The sequence below is a fragment of the Malus sylvestris genome, chromosome 17, assembly GCF_916048215.2.
Source record: "Malus sylvestris chromosome 17, drMalSylv7.2, whole genome shotgun sequence".
NCBI classification, from domain to species: Eukaryota; Viridiplantae; Streptophyta; class Magnoliopsida; order Rosales; family Rosaceae; genus Malus; species Malus sylvestris.
Genome location: NC_062276.1, coordinates 10,235,122 through 10,255,890, shown reverse-complemented (window position 1 = coordinate 10,255,890; position 20,769 = coordinate 10,235,122). Strand labels below are relative to the sequence as shown.

General features: G+C 37.6%; 3 protein-coding genes and 1 pseudogene across 3 annotated transcripts; 2 read left to right on the top strand and 2 right to left on the bottom strand.

The window, feature by feature from the left end:
• Window positions 1-1,762: 1,762 nt before the first annotated feature.
• On the top strand, window positions 1,763-3,728 carry LOC126610813 (probable E3 ubiquitin-protein ligase XERICO). Its single transcript, XM_050278948.1, has 2 exons — window positions 1,763-1,945; window positions 2,739-3,728. The coding sequence occupies exon 2, from the start codon at window positions 2,941-2,943 to the stop codon at window positions 3,406-3,408; it is 468 nt and encodes a 155-aa protein (XP_050134905.1). The 5' UTR covers window positions 1,763-1,945; window positions 2,739-2,940; the 3' UTR covers window positions 3,409-3,728.
• Window positions 3,729-7,780: 4,052 nt separating this feature from the next.
• LOC126611773 (ribonuclease E/G-like protein, chloroplastic) lies at window positions 7,781-13,712 on the top strand (annotated as a pseudogene).
• A 304-nt stretch (window positions 13,713-14,016) lies between these two features.
• Window positions 14,017-16,495, bottom strand: LOC126610804 (uncharacterized). The gene is made up of 2 exons (XM_050278941.1): window positions 16,323-16,495; window positions 14,017-16,112 (listed from the first exon to the last, which is right to left on the bottom strand). The coding sequence occupies exon 2, from the start codon at window positions 16,045-16,047 to the stop codon at window positions 14,353-14,355; it is 1,695 nt and encodes a 564-aa protein (XP_050134898.1). The 5' UTR covers window positions 16,048-16,112; window positions 16,323-16,495; the 3' UTR covers window positions 14,017-14,352.
• A 927-nt stretch (window positions 16,496-17,422) lies between these two features.
• Window positions 17,423-20,160, bottom strand: LOC126610808 (U-box domain-containing protein 3-like). The gene is made up of 2 exons (XM_050278945.1): window positions 19,761-20,160; window positions 17,423-18,452 (listed from the first exon to the last, which is right to left on the bottom strand). Exons 1-2 carry the CDS (start codon window positions 20,099-20,101, stop codon window positions 17,627-17,629), a joined length of 1,167 nt encoding a protein of 388 aa, XP_050134902.1. The 5' UTR covers window positions 20,102-20,160; the 3' UTR covers window positions 17,423-17,626.
• Between the last annotated feature and the right edge of the window lie 609 nt (window positions 20,161-20,769).

Here is a 20,769-nt window from a genome sequence, read left to right as displayed (position 1 = left end):
AAAACCCCAAAAAGAAGGTTTATCTTCATCCTTATGGACCATGCATGGCTAGTGGTAGTTGACATCGTGTGGCCATTTGCCGCGTGGAAAATGGTGCTGATGATTGGGGTGCTCGGCTCCCATTGGCCCACTACCATGTCGTTTTTCTAGTGCTCCTTTGAAGAAACGACACGTAGGCAAGGGTTACTTTCGGAGAAAAGGGTAGTCCAAACAAAACCTTACCTAGAAATGTAGACACATATGCACCTATGTGCAGAGAGAATTTGTAGCAATGGGACACATTGGCACGCGACAATTGCTGAAAAATGACATGTAATCAGACATCCCATGACACATGTCTATTGGAGGCGAAATCTTAGAATGGAGGGACAATCTTACCTATATTTTGGCCACTCGATAACATGACATGATGAGTCTATAGAATTTTAGAATTTTTTTTTCTTTGAAGGTGGATTGTGTGCCCTCTCATTTTCATACTTTTTTCATGTTCTCTGGTGATATGTAATCACGATTAAGCCACGTCAACATTTTATACTAATTTTTTATAGAAATAATAAAACAAAAAGTAATAGGAATATAAAATGTTAACGTGGCTTAACCGTGACCACACAAACAGGAAGAGATGAGAAGAGTATGGAAATAGGAGGGCAGACAATCCACCTCCTTTTTCTTTAGATAAACACTAACATTCTCTTAAAGTGAGATTCTTAATGGATTTTTTGGCACTTTATGTTTTTGACATTATGTTTAATTATATTAGCACAGAATGTTAAAAAAATGTGATGGGGAGAGTTCATGAAGAATTTTACTTTTGAGAAAGTCTCCTTAACATTTATTTATTTTCTTTATTACACAATAAACGAGATAAATACGTCTATACAACTGACTATATATACAAAATGACTCAAGTTGCACGACCCTTTGATGTGTTAAAAAATATTAATTCAATTGTGAAACTCTTGTTACAAATGTAAATTCATCTGACGATTCACTTTGTTGCAAGAGATTATGTGTAAGGAGGAGAGATGAAGGGTAATGATTTTGAATTTCTATTTCTTTCCTCCACTCTCATTTTTTTCAATCTTTTGGTTGAATAAATTAGCAGAGACTCAAGCAGTCACGATACTAGCATTCCATATTTGTTGGGAATGTAAAGAGGGAGGGTGAGAGCTGCTTGAGGCTGGGACCAAGGCCCTAGCAGACTTATGCAGGGCCGCGCTCCTAGATTCGGAAGATATAATTAAGGGGAGAAGTGCAAAAGAAGAAAATAAAAGCGTGAAAAAGCAACATCAAATTGTTTCAAAAAAAAAAAAGCAACACCAAATCAGAAATTAAGACATTCTAACATTTAAAAGTATTTCGAGTCTTCAACCATAAAAGATGGCATATAGTAAAGCTCTTATTAAAATCACACCATTTGCCATGTAATTTTCCATGACATCATCTTTGCAGATAAATCTTGTCATGCTATACTAGGTAGGTAAATCGAACACAAAGCTCCATGAAGATAAAATTGGCAAGTAAAACGAGAGAATGTTTTACCAAAACAAGACATGAAAGCTGAGACATGAAAATGGGAAGAAAAGCAGGTTAAAAAGCCTGTAAACAGAGCAAGATGTTGATATAAAGTAACCATGGTTAACAGAAGATGGAGTCCGCAAAGGACGGAAGCCTAACCATGGTTAGACAACTTGGGTTAAGTTGCCGGTAATCTTTGGTGAGGATTGTTCCTCCTGCTATATATATATATATATATAGTGAGGAACGGATTGTGCAGAGCAGCCATTGTAAAACAAAATATATATTTATATGCTGATTGTGTGTGTGTGACAGCTGCCTAAAATCCCTAGAATCCCTTCTTCTTCTTCTTCCTTCAGCTCCTTTGGTCGGTACTCTGTTTTTATAAGGACTGGAAAAGCTTAAAAGCTCCAAAAGTCTTCTCTCTGTAAGTCTAAATTCTCAGCCATTTTTTGAAGTTGCAGACTTTATTTTCTGCTTGTTTCTTCATTTTTCTTTTCTGGGTTTGATCAAAATTGTTCATTTTTTCTGTTAGTAATCAAAAGAATGCATTTTTAATGGTTTTTTGAGGGATTAATTCGAAGAATTCTAGATCTTATGAGACATTTGGTGCTGGGTGTGCTGGGTTTAGGAAATTGGGTTGTGGGGTGAGATCAAGTTGCTTGCTTTATCTGTTTTGTCTTTAATTTGGTATTGATCTTGTGATTTTAACTGGTTTAGGCTTCATCATGGTCAAATTTTTGCTAGATCTTGATGGTGGTAGAAGCTTTCTCAATGGTTTTTCTTTAATTTGGTACATGCTTATTTTTGCTTCAAATTTTTATCTGCTGGATTTGAGGAAATAATTTGTTCTGCTCTTTTTAAAGTCTAGGGTATAAAGCATGGTTATTTCAGTTATATTTTTTAACATTTCATTGAGATTAGGGGGAAGGGGGTGTTTTAAGAAGAAAAGGTATTGAATTTTCAATTCTTCTACAGGTCATGCACTTTTCATGTCCCTATATTTTGTGGATTTGCTGGATCGGTTTTGTTATTCTGTTTATTTGCGTATTCATGATCTCCATCTCTTTTTGATTTGATCGAATAATCTTTGTGCTTGATACGAATTCCGCTGTGAAAGTTTAAGCTTTTAATGCTCAAGGATCTCCTTGTGATCAATTTTTATGGTTCAATCTTGTTTTTATGAAAGGTTTCTAATACTTTCCTTCATTGCATTGCAGGTCGGATAACACCAAGATATCGGTGACATTTCAACTTCGTTTGAATTAATCTGTCTCCCGTTTCGTGTCTTTGCCGGTTCATTCTGGTTTCACTGTCCCTCAACAATCTTTTACTGATTTTAGCTTTGAGTTTGGATATTCCGGTGTTTACCATACATTTATATTCACAAATCCGAACCCCCATAACATCGGTTTTGTTCAAATGGGTCTCTCAAGTCTACCAGCTCCATCAGAAGGAGTTCTATGTGTGCTTTTAGTAAACACAGCCCTATCAGTCTCCATTATCAAGGGGATAATCCGATCAGTCCTGCAAGTCGTTGGTATCCGTCTCACATCAGCCTCGTCGTCTTCTTTCCCATCAGAAGACTCTGCTGAAAACCTCTCAGAATCATTTGAGTTCCATGTCAATCCTTCGGCTAGTTACATTGAGGACATCAGGAGCCATATCCCAGCAATTCGGTTTGATGCTGTGTGTAGCTTCAAGCAGCAGGAACACGAATGCTCTGTCTGCCTAACCGAGTTTGAACCTGAATCAGAGATCAACCGCTTGTCTTGTGGCCATATTTTCCATCAACATTGCTTAGAGAAGTGGTTGAATTACTGGAACATTACATGCCCTCTTTGTAGGACTCAGTTTATGCCTGGGGAGGACGCACCCTGCGTCTGGTAAAGGGTTTACAAAGCATGAAAATCGCCAAGAACTTCACGTACAGTGTTTAGTGTACAGGTATTTTACAAGAACGCTTCGCCGGGCCATAGTGTTGTTATACCTATGTTATGTGCGAGTTAAAACCTTGATGGTATGTCGATCGGTCTCAGAGACCAACATTTTTACGATTGTACATATTATGGAGGTACCGAAATTTACATATCTACGTTTGTCTTTGAGTTATGTTTATCGAATCTTCGAGTTTTACTTGTGTCATGGTTTACTGTGATTATTCCCTTTCCTACTACTTCCAATCAAACATATGCATATTTTGTGTGAAATTTACATATCCGTGAGCCAAGTACCAGAGTTCTAGCTGCAATATCTGATGTATATGTGGAACAAAAAACATGAAGTTTTCAACTCATAAGGGCCAATGTAGTTTTGGTTTGTAAAGTCTGCGTGGTTCTTTGACCATCTTCGACTCTTGGGTTAAAACCTAAAATTTAGGTTTTAAACCCCCTAAAACTTGCTCCAGACAAATACCGGCTAAGATCTAGACCTGGTTAGTGGGGCTGGCCCACGGTGTGCGTGGACGCGCTTAGGAAAATGGGAAACTACAACAGGGCGACGAGGCCAACTCGTTGAACACGCGAGGCGCTGACAGCAAGGCGGCCCCACCTTGATGCGATTGTTAGCCACCCAGAACGAGCCCAACGGCTCTATTCCGATCTGACGGCATGGGTTATTAATCCGTTGGTCGATTAAGCGGTCTATATTCAAAATAATTAAAATTTTAAACTTTAAATTTATAAATACATTAAATAAGTGATTGAGATTGAATATGGTCAAATAATAGTTAAAAAAAATTTCAACGACCCAAAATTGTATCCAACAACTAAAACAATTTAAAAATAATTTATCGGCTAAGCACATGTTTCATGGGATTGGTTTAATGATTTTAATATTTATCAGAACCTAAATATTTTTTGGTTAAAATGTTCATAAAAATAAATTACGATAATCTACTTAATTTATTTTTAAGAAAATTACTTTAAAAAACATTTAACTTAAATTCATTCTTTAATAATCTCAGACTAAATTTTAACCCAAAATCATTTTGGAGATGAAAGAGATGTTAGTATAAAAAAATTTAGGTAATCTTAGGTGTTACTGAATGTATATAACTAATGACTGAATTTCTCGAGGTGTTACTAGTTGTATACATATGATTCTATATAATGGTGAAACGTCTAATTTTCTTGTGAAATATAGGGTGGAGTTTGCTTCCTTCTTAATGAAGGTGTTATGAATCTATGGATGGAGTTTTCATTTTCTTAAGTTAACATCAAGGAAAGTGAAACTAGGAGGAGGCTTTAAAGGACCATTTCTTCTCAACGGTTTGAGAAAATGGAACAAACCCTAAGAATTGAAAGCATCAATTGAACACTTGAAACAACTGTTTGGAAGAAAAAATAGCTACAAAACAAAAAACCCGAAGATCAAATAACGTTATAATGGTGGTCCTTTTTTTCTTTGTAGCTTAGTAAAATGTGTTTTCTTCTACGGTAGTGTTATCCACACATCCATTTTTACTTCTTACACGCTCCTTTTAGTTTTCAACCATTGAATTGAATGATTGAAGAAGATCATGACAAAAAATTAACAACGATATGTGGAATGTAAAAATGGGTGGGTGAATAGCACTATCATTTGTTTTACTTTCTAAGGAAAATGAAGAAGAAATTCTTGAGTGCACACAACCGGAGGTGGTTGAACTGCACACACTCCATCCCGTATATTATGGTACCACTCACTTTAGCCTCATGTCTAATGTCTAGCACTTGCGTCTAGACGAAAGAATTTCTCCACCGATGAAAATAGTAATAAAGTCATTTGCTTTCAAGCACCTTATAGTGCAGTGCATTCTGTCATCACAAGCCAAAAAACTTGATGGGGATGAAAGAGACCTTGGGCAGACTCAAAGCTAAATTCTTGAACTTTGGTTTAACATGAACCTGTTGATTAATCTAAAATTTTGTTTTTCCACGTATTTAATTACATATATTGTATTCTGGGAGCCGAATATATTTTGGAAGTTGGAATTTGAAATAGTTCTAATATGTTACGTGTCAGTAAACATATGAAAAGTTGTAATAAAGTAATATCAGTACATTTTCTAAATTAGTAACATGCTCTTAAGTATATATATTTTTTTTGAACAAACAATATTATCTTTGTTAATAAGGTGGGAAGTGGATTAATCCTCATAATGGAGTCTAGCAATAATGTGGTTCAAATTTACTTTCGATGAGAATCGAACCTAAGATCTCTCACTTATAAATAAATAAATAAATCATTATACCATAGTATTAAATGACTGCTCTTAAGTAAAATTTTAGAAGAGAACTGTAATTAGCATTCCCAAAATCTCATTATACACTACTCACAAGTGTATTTTTCTTTCTAATTATAAAAAATTTAAAATGAAAAATAAGATTTTTAAATTACTAATAACAATTCCCTATAAAAAAAATTAAAAAAAAAAACTGCCAACTTTTGCTATTTGTGGAAGACAAAAAAGCTGCCAAGCATATTTGGGGGTGCCATGTTGTTATGCTTTTGACAAACTTTTAATAAAGTGAATAGGTGTGTCCATATGGGCAGTTACAACTTACAGCCAGAATATGGGAGCCATCATTAGACATGATCTGTCTCTCTCTCTCTCTCTTTTTCAAGTGAAGTAGCCATATTTGACTGTAATTTTCACTTTGGGACCTGCCTCTCAAGTAATTTTATCTTCATCGTTTCCACCCATTTTGGTGCATTCAGTCTAGAAGAAGAGTTGGGGAAGCTAATATGTATACAACTTCTCATTTGAAAAGTGAGCTGCCTTGGCTTTTTTCTTCTATCACTTTCCATCCATGGTATAATCATTTATTTTTATATTCATGCATGATTCAATTATATATCTATATTCAACGCAAAATGCATAATTTTAATAATGTGATTGAGTTGATCGAACAATTTTTACGAAGCCACGTGATTGTATTTCGACAAACAGGAAAGAGAATCAAGGCCATGTTGAATTTCAAGGTTTCTGCAGCACCTTTAACATGGGATAGGCAGGCAGTACCCATTACTTGTAAAGATGCTCTATGGTGGTACTGAATGAATTTCCAAGACACTATGCCAATAGGATCGAAATAAAATTTTGGTTACGAATCAAAACTGTGATGTAGCTATTTATAATTCATAGGTGATTAGTTGAAAATGAGCTTTTTGATAAGCTCACTTTGAAGAGAGTTTCAAACTGGTAAAACTGTGAGTTAGTGAAAAACATCTGAAAGGTTAGGAGAAATATACCTATTGAGAAGTAGTTGATCACTATTGAGTGGAAGTTGATATTTAGAAAGTAGGGTTAAACTTGAAGGACAAGGATTGTCTGCCCTCTTTGTTCCCGTGCCCTTCTGTTTTGTGTGATCACGGTTAAGCCACGTCAACATTTTATATTGTTTTTTTCATAGAGATAATAAGACAAAAATGAATAGTAATATAAAATGTTGACGTGGCTTAACCGTGACAACACAAACAGGAGAGCATGGGAGGGCACGAGAACAAGGAGGGTAGACAATCCTTGTCCATACTTGAAACATATTTGACGGTCATTTATTGAGAAAAAAATTTATGTTCTGACATTATGCTCTATTGTCAAATTTGTCAATTTTAGTTGATAAACAAAGAGAGCGATTTATGATTCATAACTTGACAATGTAACATTTCATATACCAAATAAGAAATTATTGGCTGTCAAAATTTCGAGAAAATTATAAATGGTCTTTTAATTTTAACTCAATTGGAGCAATGGTCCCTCAACTAAATATTTATTACCATTGGTTCCTTAACTCATCAAAATATGTAGCTATGATCATTTTTGTTAACTCTATCAGAATTCCGTCAAAATGAGTTATGTGGAATGATCATTGTTACAACTGGGTTAAAGATGAGGAATCATTTCTCTAATTGGGTTAAAGTTGAGGAACCATATTTGTCCCTCGATTCAGCCTCATTTGTGTGGCCCATGATTCATTTTGACAAAAGTTCTGAGGGAGTAGAAGAAAAGGATAATAGTTGATGACTTTTACTCCAACTGAGTTAAAGTTGAGGGATTATTACTACAATTTTCTCTAAAATTTCTCACATCTTTTGTTTTTGGAAGTTTTAACGAAACATTTCCAGTACTGTTCACTTTTAACAAAAAAATCATATTTTTACATTTCCCTTATATTATTCACTACACATTTATTTACCATTTTTCATTAAAATTAAAGTTTTTTTTTTCTTGTACTTTTCGGTAATTTTTATTTTATTTTATAATTTTCTTCTTCTTCTCCCAACTCACTCACAAAGCAGCAACAGTTCATTCTATCCAGTTTCTCCACAGTCCCAAAGCTGAAGCCTTTAAGCTCAGCACCCATCAAATGACGGAATGGCCCCTTCATCCAGTCCTAACTTACCATCCCAGCACCGCCCATTACGGCTTTTCACTGCCCCTGCTCCACTGAAGCACTGGAGTCGCGGCGTCTCATGGGCGTCCCGGAAGCCCACGCTCGTTCTCGGCGCCAACACCACCTCCTCACGAAACAGACCCACTTCCCCTCTTCCCCCTCTTGGCTCGTTCGCTCCGTCAGCCTGAGGTTTTTATCACCGTACGTTTCAAATTCAAAATTTTCAAATTTTGTTGTTGATTGTGCTTCTGAATTTGTTTGGGTTTTATATGCTTCGAATTATGCACATTGAATTGAGCGTCTTTTGTCGTTATAGAGTATGAAAGCTTGCGTTTTTCGATGTTCTGGAACCGGGTCTTATTTGGGTTTTTTTCGTTTTCAGCATTGCTCTACTCGCAATGTACGTCAGCATACACTTGGGAATCAGAGTCAGTGTCATCTTGATAGGAAATTGTGTTTAAGTTGAAGCGGATTATTACAGCAGCGATACGCGACCAAAGGCATCTTATTTCCTGTATAACTTTCAGTACCCAAGGTAATTATGTTCATGTTTTTGGTTAATCAAATCATAGGAAGCATGAGGCACAGGATTAATGGAGTTTGAAATATATTCGCTTGATTACATGTCAAGTGGTAGGCATTGGTTCCAATGAAATTTCCAGCATTAGTAGTTACTCTACCCCTGTCCGTGCATGGTATGAAAACATCGTTCGACAGATGAAATGTGGGATTATCAAATTAAATGCCAGTTGCTGTAGTTCCTCTGTCCGTATTTGTGCATACTAAGGAAACTTCAGCATTTGTGTCTCAAAACAAGATGAAAAAATTGCATAGAAATGCTTTAAAAAATACTTCTGTTAAGTCTGACTGTCTTCGTACTTTGTATATCTCTGTTTGTCTCTTTTTCTCTCCATGGAAGGATTTAATACATTATGGTACCAGAGCAGGTATATATACCATCACATACCCCTCGGAAATGCGTTCAGATTCACTCTCTGTATGGCAAAGCATAGTTCTTTCCTGAGTTCTCCTATGATGTCCATAGAGAAAGGTAACGCAACTGTACTGTTTTTGAACATCTTTGATACTGTTTCCTTGTCTGTGTTAGTCTTGCATTAATACATTTAAGCTCATTTTATTGTCCGGTTTGAGAACTTCAACCTACACACCACCTCCTGGCAGAAAAAGATGCATTTGTGGTAGTATTTTCTCTACTTATAGGACTTATCATCCTCATCTATGTTCAGAGTTCAGACAGACAACTACGAAAATGAAAAGAATTAATTTGAGATTTTTCTTAGCATTATGCCTCACTGGTCTGAGCGATAGCGTTGTAATCTGAAGTTTTCCTTTCCACGATGATCATTCTTAGTCTTGTTTCTACCTATGATAAGGAAATATGTAACCTCCTTTTTCAACTCTAATAAGAAACAAGGATTGTAAGAGAATGCCTCTCTTGGTACTAAAGTAAACTATTATGTCGTTAATGTTACACATCAATGACAGCATCCTTTCAGTAAGTACTTTCCTATAGTTAAAAACGGCTTGTGGATCTAGAACATTCTAGTTTCTCAGGAAAGTCAAATGCTGCTTCTAAAGTAATGTGCAAGATAGTCTGGACAATAGAGGCTGATCTAGAAGCTGGCCAGTTTCTATACATTACTGGGGATCCTACTGTTCTTGGCTGCTGGGAGCCAGGGATTGCTATACTAATGTCTCCTATGGAACATACAAACTTATGGAAGGCTGAAGTCAAGGTACTTTTGCCAAGTTGCACAAAGTAACACGTGATTATGTTGGTTTTGTAAAGCATGAAATGATGCATGAATTATGGTATCTGTCAAATATGAGTTTTATTTATTTGTTATGACTTGCACAAATAAAAGCAAACAACAAAATCCATACACATGTTTCTAATATGACAAAATAAGTAGTTATAGATTTCCCGTTAGCATAGAAGTAACTAGAGATGTTTCTCCAGGGAAAAAGACGAAGAGAGACACAGAGAGGTACATAAAAATATTTCATTTTTATTTTATTATAGGCTGTAAGGTTCGCTTATTCACCCTTTACTGTTTGGCAGATTAATGGTGGTGTCAATTTCAAGTATAACTATTTCATAAAGACAGAAAGGTGGCCTTCATATGACATCACTTGGAGCCCTGGACCTGAATTGTCTATATCTGTACCCTTACCTGTCAAACAAAGTGGAAAAATTATAGTGAGGGATTCATGGATGAGGACCGATACCACAATGTCTCCGATTCGTTCATGGGGTTCATGGGTAGAGGAGGCATATCTTCCAATACAACTTTTATTCTCAGCTCCAGCTAGAGGTAAATCTCTCTCATAATGCCTTAGTATATGCAATCTCTTTCCTTGACATGTTTCTGAACACTCAAATGCTTCCAGTGGTTCGACAGATGAATATGAGATTATGCAATACCTTAAAAGTGATACAATTGAATTAAAGCCAGCTTTAAATCTTCCTATGGAGAACGCTGATGGCGAACTTAACAAGGGCTTAATTTGAAGTAATGAGATTTTAGAGTTGAACCCATTCTTAACTGAACCAATGGACGATAATGTGTACTCTGATGGCGACCGTATGGCAAATAGCAGAGGGGCTCAACTTCTATTAGTGATAGAATCGTGATAGAATCGGAATCTCCAAAAAAATTGGCGTACACAATTAAAAAGCAGATTCTGGGTATGTTTTGATTCAACCTTTGCCTCCTTCAATTTTTCCTTACTCTTTATTTTTATGAATTATAACACCTCTGATTCTTTGGGTTGCAGATATTGTTAACTCGTGATAGAATCGGAATCTCCAAAAAAATTGGCGTACACAATTAAAAGTCATAGCAAAAACTTTGCAGCCTCCTGGTTTTGGTCTGACGGTAAGAACTGTTGCTGCTGGTCATTCTTTAGAGGAACTGCAAAAGGATTTAGAAGGCCTTGTTTCAACTTGGAAAAACATTACAGAACATGCAAAATCTGCAGCTCTTGCAGCAGATGAAGGTGTGGAAGGGGCCATTCCTGTGATTCTCCAACGGGCAATGGGTCACTCTCAGTTGTCCAGGATTATTTTATTGAGAAGGTGTGTTTTATCATTTATATCGAAGTCTTTCTACCTATTATTTGTCATTTCCGTTATTTTCTTCACTTCAAACTTTACAAAAATCGTGCAGTCTTATTCCTATATTGTGGATGCTTCAGGTTGAGAAAATGGTGGTTGACTCTCCCAGGACATATCATGAGGTATGGCCTAAATTATCATATAGGAATATTTTAGTAGATTAGAAACTGTCAAGAATTTTTTGGATTGAGACAAATGTGTGTGATGTGTAGTTTGATCATAATTGCTGTATACGTTCATAGATTATTAATAGGAGAAACTGAGAACATGATATTGAAAAAGCATCCTATGATTCCAGACTTCAACATGTCTACAATTGATTGTTTGTATATCTTTGATGATTTATCTTTCTCTATTTGCAACAGTGTAATCACTAGGTTTCTGATGATATTTTGCTATGAAATACTAAGGTCAACTTTTATCACGCTTTCCAGGTTAGCAATTACCTTCAGGAGATTGCCCCTGATCTTTGTGATCGAGTAGAGTTATACAATAAAAAAATTCCTCTTTTTGATGAATTTAAGATAGAAGAAGAGATCAACAGCATGCTCAGTAAAAGATGAGTGGCAGGCAATATTGCTTATGCTCTCAGTTGTCACATTTTCTAACTCTGAAGATGCGTATTGACCCATTAGTTAATTTTTGTTTCATGATCTCTTCACTTCATTGACCCTGTATATTTGGTTTTTCTCTTTTTTTCTTTGGGGGTGCGGAGAGAAGTATTTTTCGACTATTTTTGTTGATGTTTACATCTATTGCCTTACAGGGTTCCACTGGCTAATGGAGGTTCTTTAGTGATAGAGCAAACTGAGGCATTAGTCTCTATTGATGTAAATGGAGGACTTGGGATGTTTGGCCATGGAAATTCACAGGAGAAAGCTATTTTAGAAGTCAACCTTGCAGCTGCCAAAGAGGTATGCTACATGCTGAACTCTAGCTCTCTCTTTATGACTTGTTTGCCTTGCACGGATAAGCAACTTGTATATTTCTTGCCAGGCAACATATTACTCAGCTGTGACTTGTAAGATGGTAACAGAGCATATTACCATGTTTATGCAACTATTACTTGGTTGCGGTCCGATTTCCGAAAGATGTTATATCTTTATTTCAAAGCTTTAAGATAGATTCTCCTATTTTTCATCTGATTCTTTAAGCTTAAGGTACTTGTTTGACAGTGAATAACGTGTTTCAGATTGCTAGGGAGTTATGACTGAGAGATATCAGTGGCATAATTGTGGTAGATTTCATTGACATGGCTGATGAGTGTAAGTCGAAGTCTCCCTCTCTTGTGGGTTTGTGGAAGTGCTATTGACATATTTAGGCATGACCATAAGTTCGTAACTGGTTTTGTCCCTAGGATGTATAGAAACTTACAGAACTTCATGTTTTTATGGGGAAAAGGAGGCAGGTTAATAAAAATACATAAAAAGATTCTGAACCGTCATCGTTTTAATTTTGAGAAGTTATATATATTCATGAATTCCTCTTTGGCACTGCTTTATTTCCAGCAAACAAGAGATTGGTCTATGAAGAAGCTAAGAAGGCTGTTGAGAGAGACAGATCAATGGTTAAAGTCTCCGAACTGTCAAGGCATGGACTTATGGAAATAACAAGAAAAGTAAATAGTTGTTGAAATTTTATCAGGCGATGATGGAAGAGAGACCGGACCCAGGAAACCCCAAATCTTGGCCGAAATTTATTCTGAGAGTTGACCGTCACATGTGTCTGTACCTAACTTCTGGCAAAAGGACTAGACTTGCATTCTTGAGAGGTTCCCTCAAGGTCTGGATTCTACTAAAGGTACGTAAAACCGACGAATATTCTTGATCCCAATCCTTCAGTTTCTGTTCAAGATTTAGGATGACATGAATGACTCCACTCACACCACCCTCTTATGTAAAGTGACCTCTATGGTATGCGAAATGCACAAGCGAATAATGGTTAACTTGAAACTTTAGATTCATCAGTTCCATTAGTACAAACGAACACAACATTCTTGCCCCGTACTTTGTAGCTGATACGTGCATCTGGGTAATGGGATCGCCTTAACTTTTTCATGATTTGCATTGAAATTCACTGATTGTCAAGAGGCGTAAACCTCTTTCAGGTGGCTAGAGGTTTCACTAGAGGTGCATTTGAGGTGAAGCCATTTTCAGATGAAGAGTCGCATAAAGATCCGCCTCCAGAAACGATTTCAATGTTACGATCTTCGGAAGGCAGGGCTAACAATTCTGTCCGAAAGGTGACCTTGTTTCCGGTCATAAAGTGGAAGACCGGGCGAAAATGAGACTTGCCCGATTGATGTGTACTTGTTCTGTATACGGACTGGAAAATTTTCCTTCTGATTCTTTCGGATGTTTGTTATATCAGAGGAGGATGTAGAGTTAGGAGAAAAGTGAGGATTAGATGGCATTTTGTTGATAAAAGCCTGTTATTTTATTGGATCACATTGTGATTGTAGTAATGCTTGGCCAACAAGTTTTGTTATCGGCAGCCAACTATTTATTTTCTTAATAATACCTAGGATTGTTCCTTTCTAAAAGGGTAGCGATTTTCACACTCTACTCGATTATCATAGCACGAAAACAAGAAAACAAGAGCGATGAGTGCGAATGGATAAAATGAAGTAGCGACTTTCACACTTTACTCGATTATCAATGCACTCCTCTGCTTTATTATGTCCTTTGATTCTTCTTTAATTTATTCAATCATACAGCAAAAACGAAATAGGAGAGTGCAAGAAGTGAAAATAGAATAACATTAACAGAAGCACTAGCAACTTGGTGGTTACCTTCTCTAATTAAATGTCCTCCTCAAGGTAAAAGATAAAAGAGAACGGAAATTTGGGAATCGTTGTCGGGAATCCTCATTAGCACTCCAAACTAGTCATTTTGCCCTACATTTTTCTATTTTTTTATGACTTTCTTGGAATGCGGGTAACAATTCCCTTGTTGGAAAGAAATTAAAAATCAAGAACCAACATAAAAGAAAAAGTGAACTATTTATTGAAGGCTAATGATTAGAGACGAGTAAAAAAAATTCTGGAACAACTCCCCACAAGATCACATGATTCAATACATCGACATTGACATCAAACAAAACCCAAGTTCAACTGAACACTTACGAAATTCGAAGTGATGAAATATTGAAAGTTGCTTTTTCTACAAGTACAAAACTCATGACAAAAGCTACTTAATTCTAAGACAATCAGTTCAGGCTTACAATTTCTCAAATGCAAAACATAACAAAAAGCTAAACGGTACACGTGGATATCGGCAGTGTAGCAAATAACGAAGTCACAAACCTTATTTGCGGGGATCAGCTGGTCGCGGTGCTGCAACTGTTGATACCATCCTTGCAGTCGTTGGTGAGATCGTTGAAAGTTTCAATCTGCTTTTTCCCTCTCAGGAACACTTCTGTATCAACCGAGACCCTCATGTAACCGTCAAATTCAACCGGAACTCCATTGTTGAGCTTAGTGGTTTCAGAGTACCACTCGCTGTTTTCATCCCAAAGATCCTTGTACTCGTCAAGGAAGTGAGCTGTATACTTGTCTTTCAAAGGATCAAAGAAAGATGTATCCGGCTCATTTGTTGCAATGTAGAGGTCCCTCCCGTCTTCAATTTTGTTCGGTAGGGTTGAGAGCAGCGCATTGGGTGAAGTATCTGCATCAAGGTTAGGCCACAACTCCTTGTTATGTGCCTTCTCCCCTCTCTCAATATGCACAGAGTCATAATCCCAGTTCAATTTTGATGCGATTGCAGACACTATATCCATCAACCTTCTTGATTTCCACACCAAATGCCATGGTCGTTGAACAACGGACTCTGTCTCCCCTTCACACACCCTATACCAATAATTGTCTGGCTCCACAGACCCAAACTTTCTCATAATCAAAGTATCCTTGGCATCATTAAGTTTCATAGGTGTGACCCTATAATCCTCCACAAGATGCAGACCCAACCCATCCTTCTTCTGCCATTTTTCCCAATCTGTCCAAAACTGCTTCGCGTCTAACACAGATGCAGATTCTCTTAAATGCTCGAAGTCAAAGTAAAACCTGAAGTCCTTCCCTTCCTCATCTTGATTGGATGAAGTGTAAATCGAAGACAGACAAAGAGTCAATTCCATGACCAAAGTTCGGTTCAGGTACTGAGCTTCACCTAAAGCACACAAGAAACTCCACAAGTAATGGTTCATGCTCTTGCACCTATCTCCACCACCCGTATATATTAAGTATTTCCCATGACTGAATGAAACTTCAGACTCAACCACCGGTAGGGTATCATTCACAATCTCCCCAACAACCGGCAAAGAATTCTCCTCAGTCTTCCCTTGCTTATCAAATCCGGCCTTCTTCTTCCTCTTCCTGGCATTTACTCCAGTATGGTACTCTCCAATATCACCCACACTAAGAGTACAATTCTCAGACTTCAAAATGCTAAACCTCCGATAGTCCTTGTAAAAAGAAGCAGTCTTCCCTTCCTTAGGCCTAAACCGCCAAGCCATATCACAACTGTTATCATCCGAACCCCGCACTGGTTTCCCAAACCGGTAAAAATGAATATCCTTAAACTTCTCTATGGTGGCCCTCATCATCAAATGGAACACTTCCGGGTCCCTGCAATCAATGGGACCCTCACAACTAGCAGATTCTGCTTCAGAATTCTCCGTGGTCGACTTATCGCCCTCGCTCAAGTTAACAACATCAGTCATATTGATAAAATTTCCAATCTCTGTTTGATTGGGAGCCAAGAAATTCTCACCAGTCCGGACCACAGTGTCATCGGACTTGAAAGTGGCATTGGATTTGGATGTGAGGAATGTGGTGATCTTGGTTGACGGGTGAAACAACGGGTCTTCGGGTTCATAGGTGGCGGCAATGATAGTAAAGATCAACACTCCCAGCACAAAAAGCGTAAAGCAAAGGTTCCCAATCAAGGCAAGGGCATTGGGGCCCAAATTCTCAGGCCTAAAGCCTCCAGCTCTGGCAAATGGGGACCGACCCATCATTTTTCGGAACTAGAAGCTTCTTCTACAACCAACCAAATCCACAATTTACCACAAAACACAACCGCCTAAATCACCAAACCACCCAAAAAAAACGAAGATTTAGTACAAAAAATGGAGAAAAAATAACTATATGGGATTCGAAAAAGATAAGATTTTTATCGATTTGGGTCCTTTAATTTCAGATCTTGGAATAAATTCCAAGTGGGGTTTTGGAGATCTACGAATCGATGCAATGTACGAAGCCAAAAGATTAGCAGACGAGCAAAGATTTTTACCTTCTTCTTCTGCTTCCCACGTGGAGAGATGGAGCTAGAACCGTCGGGAAAGCTTCATTTCGTCACCATTTTCGTCGGTTCTGTCGACTTGGCTTCTCCAGTGCGAGTGTGAGCTGTGTGCAGCTGCTGGATTTTCTCTCTCAAACGTCTCTTACTTTTCGGTGAGGGACGATTGTGACCATTAAACCATATCACAAAATTCTAGACTGCGCAGGGGGTGTACTGCGCTTATCCGTTAGGATGGTTCCACGTGGAAGAAGCGGCTGCGTGGAAGGAGATGAGTGGTGTGGCGTATTGCGCCACCCGTAATGAATTGCTGAGTTCGGTGTTTATTAAAGGGAAGTGTCGACTTCACAGCTCAACAACTACAGACACACCGACAGTGGTAAAAATGTAATTTTAGCTTCTACTATTAATGATAGTTAAAGTAATTAATTAATAAATTAATTATGTATTTTAAGCTCCAACATATCAGCTCTTTTAGTTACCGAGTTAACAATTTTTTTTACCTAAATTGATGTCACATGTTAAGGTTGGTGCCTTAACTAAATAGATAACTGTCCTTGAGCTAAAGTACAGAAAGGAATGGATTCCAGCCTTTGCCACATTTTCCAGGAGCATGAGAGCGGACATGTACGCAGCCAGAATGTCGTGTAAGGCAGTTTCGCGAGTTAAATCACATTTACATGTGAGAAAGTTAAAACGCATGACAATGTGTGATTGACTTGAGACGACGTTATATTGACATTCCTATTATATAGGTAATGACACTGATGCGGTATACCGAATGTGAGAAAGCTAAAATGTTTGATAGCGTGTGAATGACTTAAGATATTGCCATAATAACGTTCCTAATATAGATAAATTACTCCGTGTAGCACTCCACCTTTTGGGGTTGCTTTGAATACAAGGTATCTTCAGTTATATAAATTTTTTTTCTTTTGTTTAATGGAGGAGAGGGAGTCGAAAACAAAATCTCTAGTGCAAGGAATCGTCTTTGAGCCAACTGAGCTACAAGCCCCTTTCCGATATCCTTAAATTTTGGACATGGATTACCAACTTGACACTGCCTATATTTTCACTTGTGGTCAGAAGAAATGTGCGGTAAAATATCAGAGCGATTTTATATATATACATGAACAAAGTTTGAGATATACAATGGACTCACAATTCACCCTTACTCCAATCCGACATTTAAACTCCAGTAACTGGAGGGCGATTTAGCAGGGTGCAGAGTTTTAACTGACCAAACAAATAACTTTTACCCCAGTGATTTGTGAAACTCCAACAGCCAAACAAAATTATTACGTAGACTGCGTATTCGAAGGTGTACAAGATGCAGCTCTCTGCTCGATTCGGTTCATGCTATGCTCCATGCTTCTTTTAACCATGTCTTCCAATAACCTCTTTGCGGTTTCAGCTGCTTTGTCCGCTCCATCTACCCTTGTGGCAATGTCGTATACAATTCTCTCTAAAACGGAGGATGCCAGTTGCTTTTGCTGGGGAGAATCTCTAAGCAAGTCTAGTAGCGTATGAGCTCTCTCCCGGGCTTCAGCTGTGCCATCTACTGTCAGTCGAAGAAGACCTGGGACTGCACCTTCGTTAAGAATGAGTTCCCTGTATTTGTCGCGGCAGCTCTGACACATGGAGAGCAATGCTCCAACCGCATGTTGTGTGCTGATTAGGGATCCATCTTCAACAGTCTCTACTAAGGTTAATATCCCGCCTTCTGTGTTTGAGATTGCAGTACGTCCTTCTTCGAAATTGGAGAGGATCTCGAGAAGGGCAGTAGTTTTTTCAGCAAACTTGGAGTACTTTTTGCATTCCTTGAGGAGGTTGATAAGAGGACGAACGGCTGTAGCATCCAGAATAGTAGTTGAGTTCTCTTTGCAGGTGGAGAGATTGTGTAAGGCAGTCACAGCATCAACTTTTCCTTGAACACTTCCGGAGCTGAGGATCTCAACCAGGAGAGGCGCCGCTCCAGAATCTGCAATGATTGGCTTGTTCAGAGCAGCAGCTGAGAGTGTTAAGATTGCTGCAGTTGCTAAATCCCTTAAACTACCATTTTGGAATTTGAGGAGCTCAACAAGTGGGGGAACGGCTCCGGCCATCACAATCTTGACCTTATTCCTAATTAGCATCAAACAAGGACCCAATGAGACATACAGACAACATATTGAATATTATACTAGCAACAGCCATAACCTAAAACGAGGGTAATAGCCAAAGAGCAAAGAATTGCAGTACTAGGGACCACTTTAAATTTCACATATAATAATGCAACCATATCTACCACAATGTGAATTCACATGATTATAGTTAGGAGAATCCTCCACAAAAGAGACAAAAAAGGACTAAAGGACACCATTTAAGCGCAATAACAGCAACAAGTGCTATTTTTACTCAAGGTGACTTTCTGGTATCAGAATGCTTGTGCAGCATTAAGATAGAGACAATAAAGTATGTGACTATCTGAATCCAGCCAATGGATTCTGAACTAGCATTTAATTAAAATACAAATATTTAAACTCTGAGAAGAAATTTCTCTCTATTAACTTCCACACAAGTTTCCATCACCATGCATACAAAGGAAACCAAATAAAAACAAAACTAAAATGAAAAACTGAACTCGACAGCCTCACACTCTTTAACAGATACATATACAAACAAAGCCATCTCATTGGTCAAGCCTTTGGGCATTCCATCTCATTTGCAGCAAAAAGGACAAATCCTCAGTAAGAAAGGGTAGGAATCAAGATCCAGCTGGATCTTCCAATACATCGGTAAAAGGAGAAAAAATTCTTCAAAAAAAGCTCTCTCCGTCAAGTAGTTTGACATTATCAAGCACTGCCCCTTCTCTCATTTGTTCTTTTAATAACCATCACGAGGCAGAAATTTCGGTAAATTGGACTGAAAGGAACCTCATTCTTCCCGAAATTAACAATCATTTTTAGTATCAACTCTTTGGCCCAATCCCAACTTCATCAGTAGTAACCAAACAGAGGGCAAATACACTATCATCTATTTCTTCTTCTGCTTATCATGTCACCCTCGCCCAGCTAGTAAATAAGGAAGTCATCAAATCCACACAATTACAGAAAAAGATGATTTGTATTCACTAATCTCAATCAAGAAATCACCAACCAACTTATCAAAATCCATTCATTTCCCAAGTAATGTGATCAATTCTTTTCATTTTTTGAATCAAAATCTAGAAGCAAAGCAACCCAATACGAGAAAACATAAACCCCACATCATATCAACTAATTTCATCTCCAAAGAATCATAAAACAATCACAGAACACAAAAAGTTTCAATCTTTCCCAAAATTAACACAAAGCAAATAAAACCCATCGACAAAATTAGTAATTTCTATTCCTTCAAACCTCATCAGTGAATAAGCAGAGATAAATTCAAAGGCAGAGCAGCAAAAGTTACCGTTCGTTTCGGACGGCAAGGTTGAGAAGCGCGAGGAGGGAAACTTGGCGCGCATCTGGATTAGGAGAGCAGAGCATCAACACCAGCGGCGGAATCACGCCCGCCGCGCCCAGCTTCGAGCGAGTCTTGGAAGACGAGGACGAAGTGGAAGACTTTCTGACCAAGTTTCTGATATCTCTGGCGGCTTCAATCTTGGATTCGAGATCGCCATGGATAAGCTTCGAGGAGATTTCGAGTATAAGGATTTGTTTCCTTTGGTTCCATGTCTCTGCCTCCTCCTCCTTCTCTGCCACTTCTTCTCCTTCTCCCACTCCCACCGAGGTTTGCTCCTCCTCCCCCATCTCTCTCCGTACCAGCAGAGGAGTTTCTGTTTCTGTTTGGAGGAGTTTTTTCTTTTTCTTTTTATCTTTTTTTTTTTGCTTTATTATCTTTTCGGTTTTTTTCTTCTTTTTTTATTTTTAAAAATTTCTTCTCCAATGAAAATGCATTAACGAATGCTACGACTTGCAAAACCAAAGGGGTTATTTTCCCAAAAAGGAAACAATACGGATTGGAATACTTAAAATGGAGCATGGTATCGACAAACTCTTTTTTACTTTTCATATCATCTCAATTTGGTTTAAATTTTATCTCTCGAGCATTATTCTCATAAATGTATAACTTATGTTGCTAAATTTGTAATATATTAATGTATGACATATATTGCTGAATTTGATTTATTTTTTATTTTAGACAAAAATTAATAATAATCATGGTTGGATCTACTAAATAGTGTTGCGGTCAAATGTGAGCGCTGTTTCTCCACAAACCCAAATCAAAATTGCCAAAATTCAAGGGGGAAATTGCTGAAATGTGTAAGGGTTCGTTTGGATGTACTTTTAAAATAATTGAAAGTATTTTTAGATCAAATATTTTTTATTCCAAAAACACTTGAGGTGTTATCTGTAATAGGAATCAGTTATGTGTTTCTTCCGTAAAACACTTTAACTGTTTTTTCAGGATTTACTTG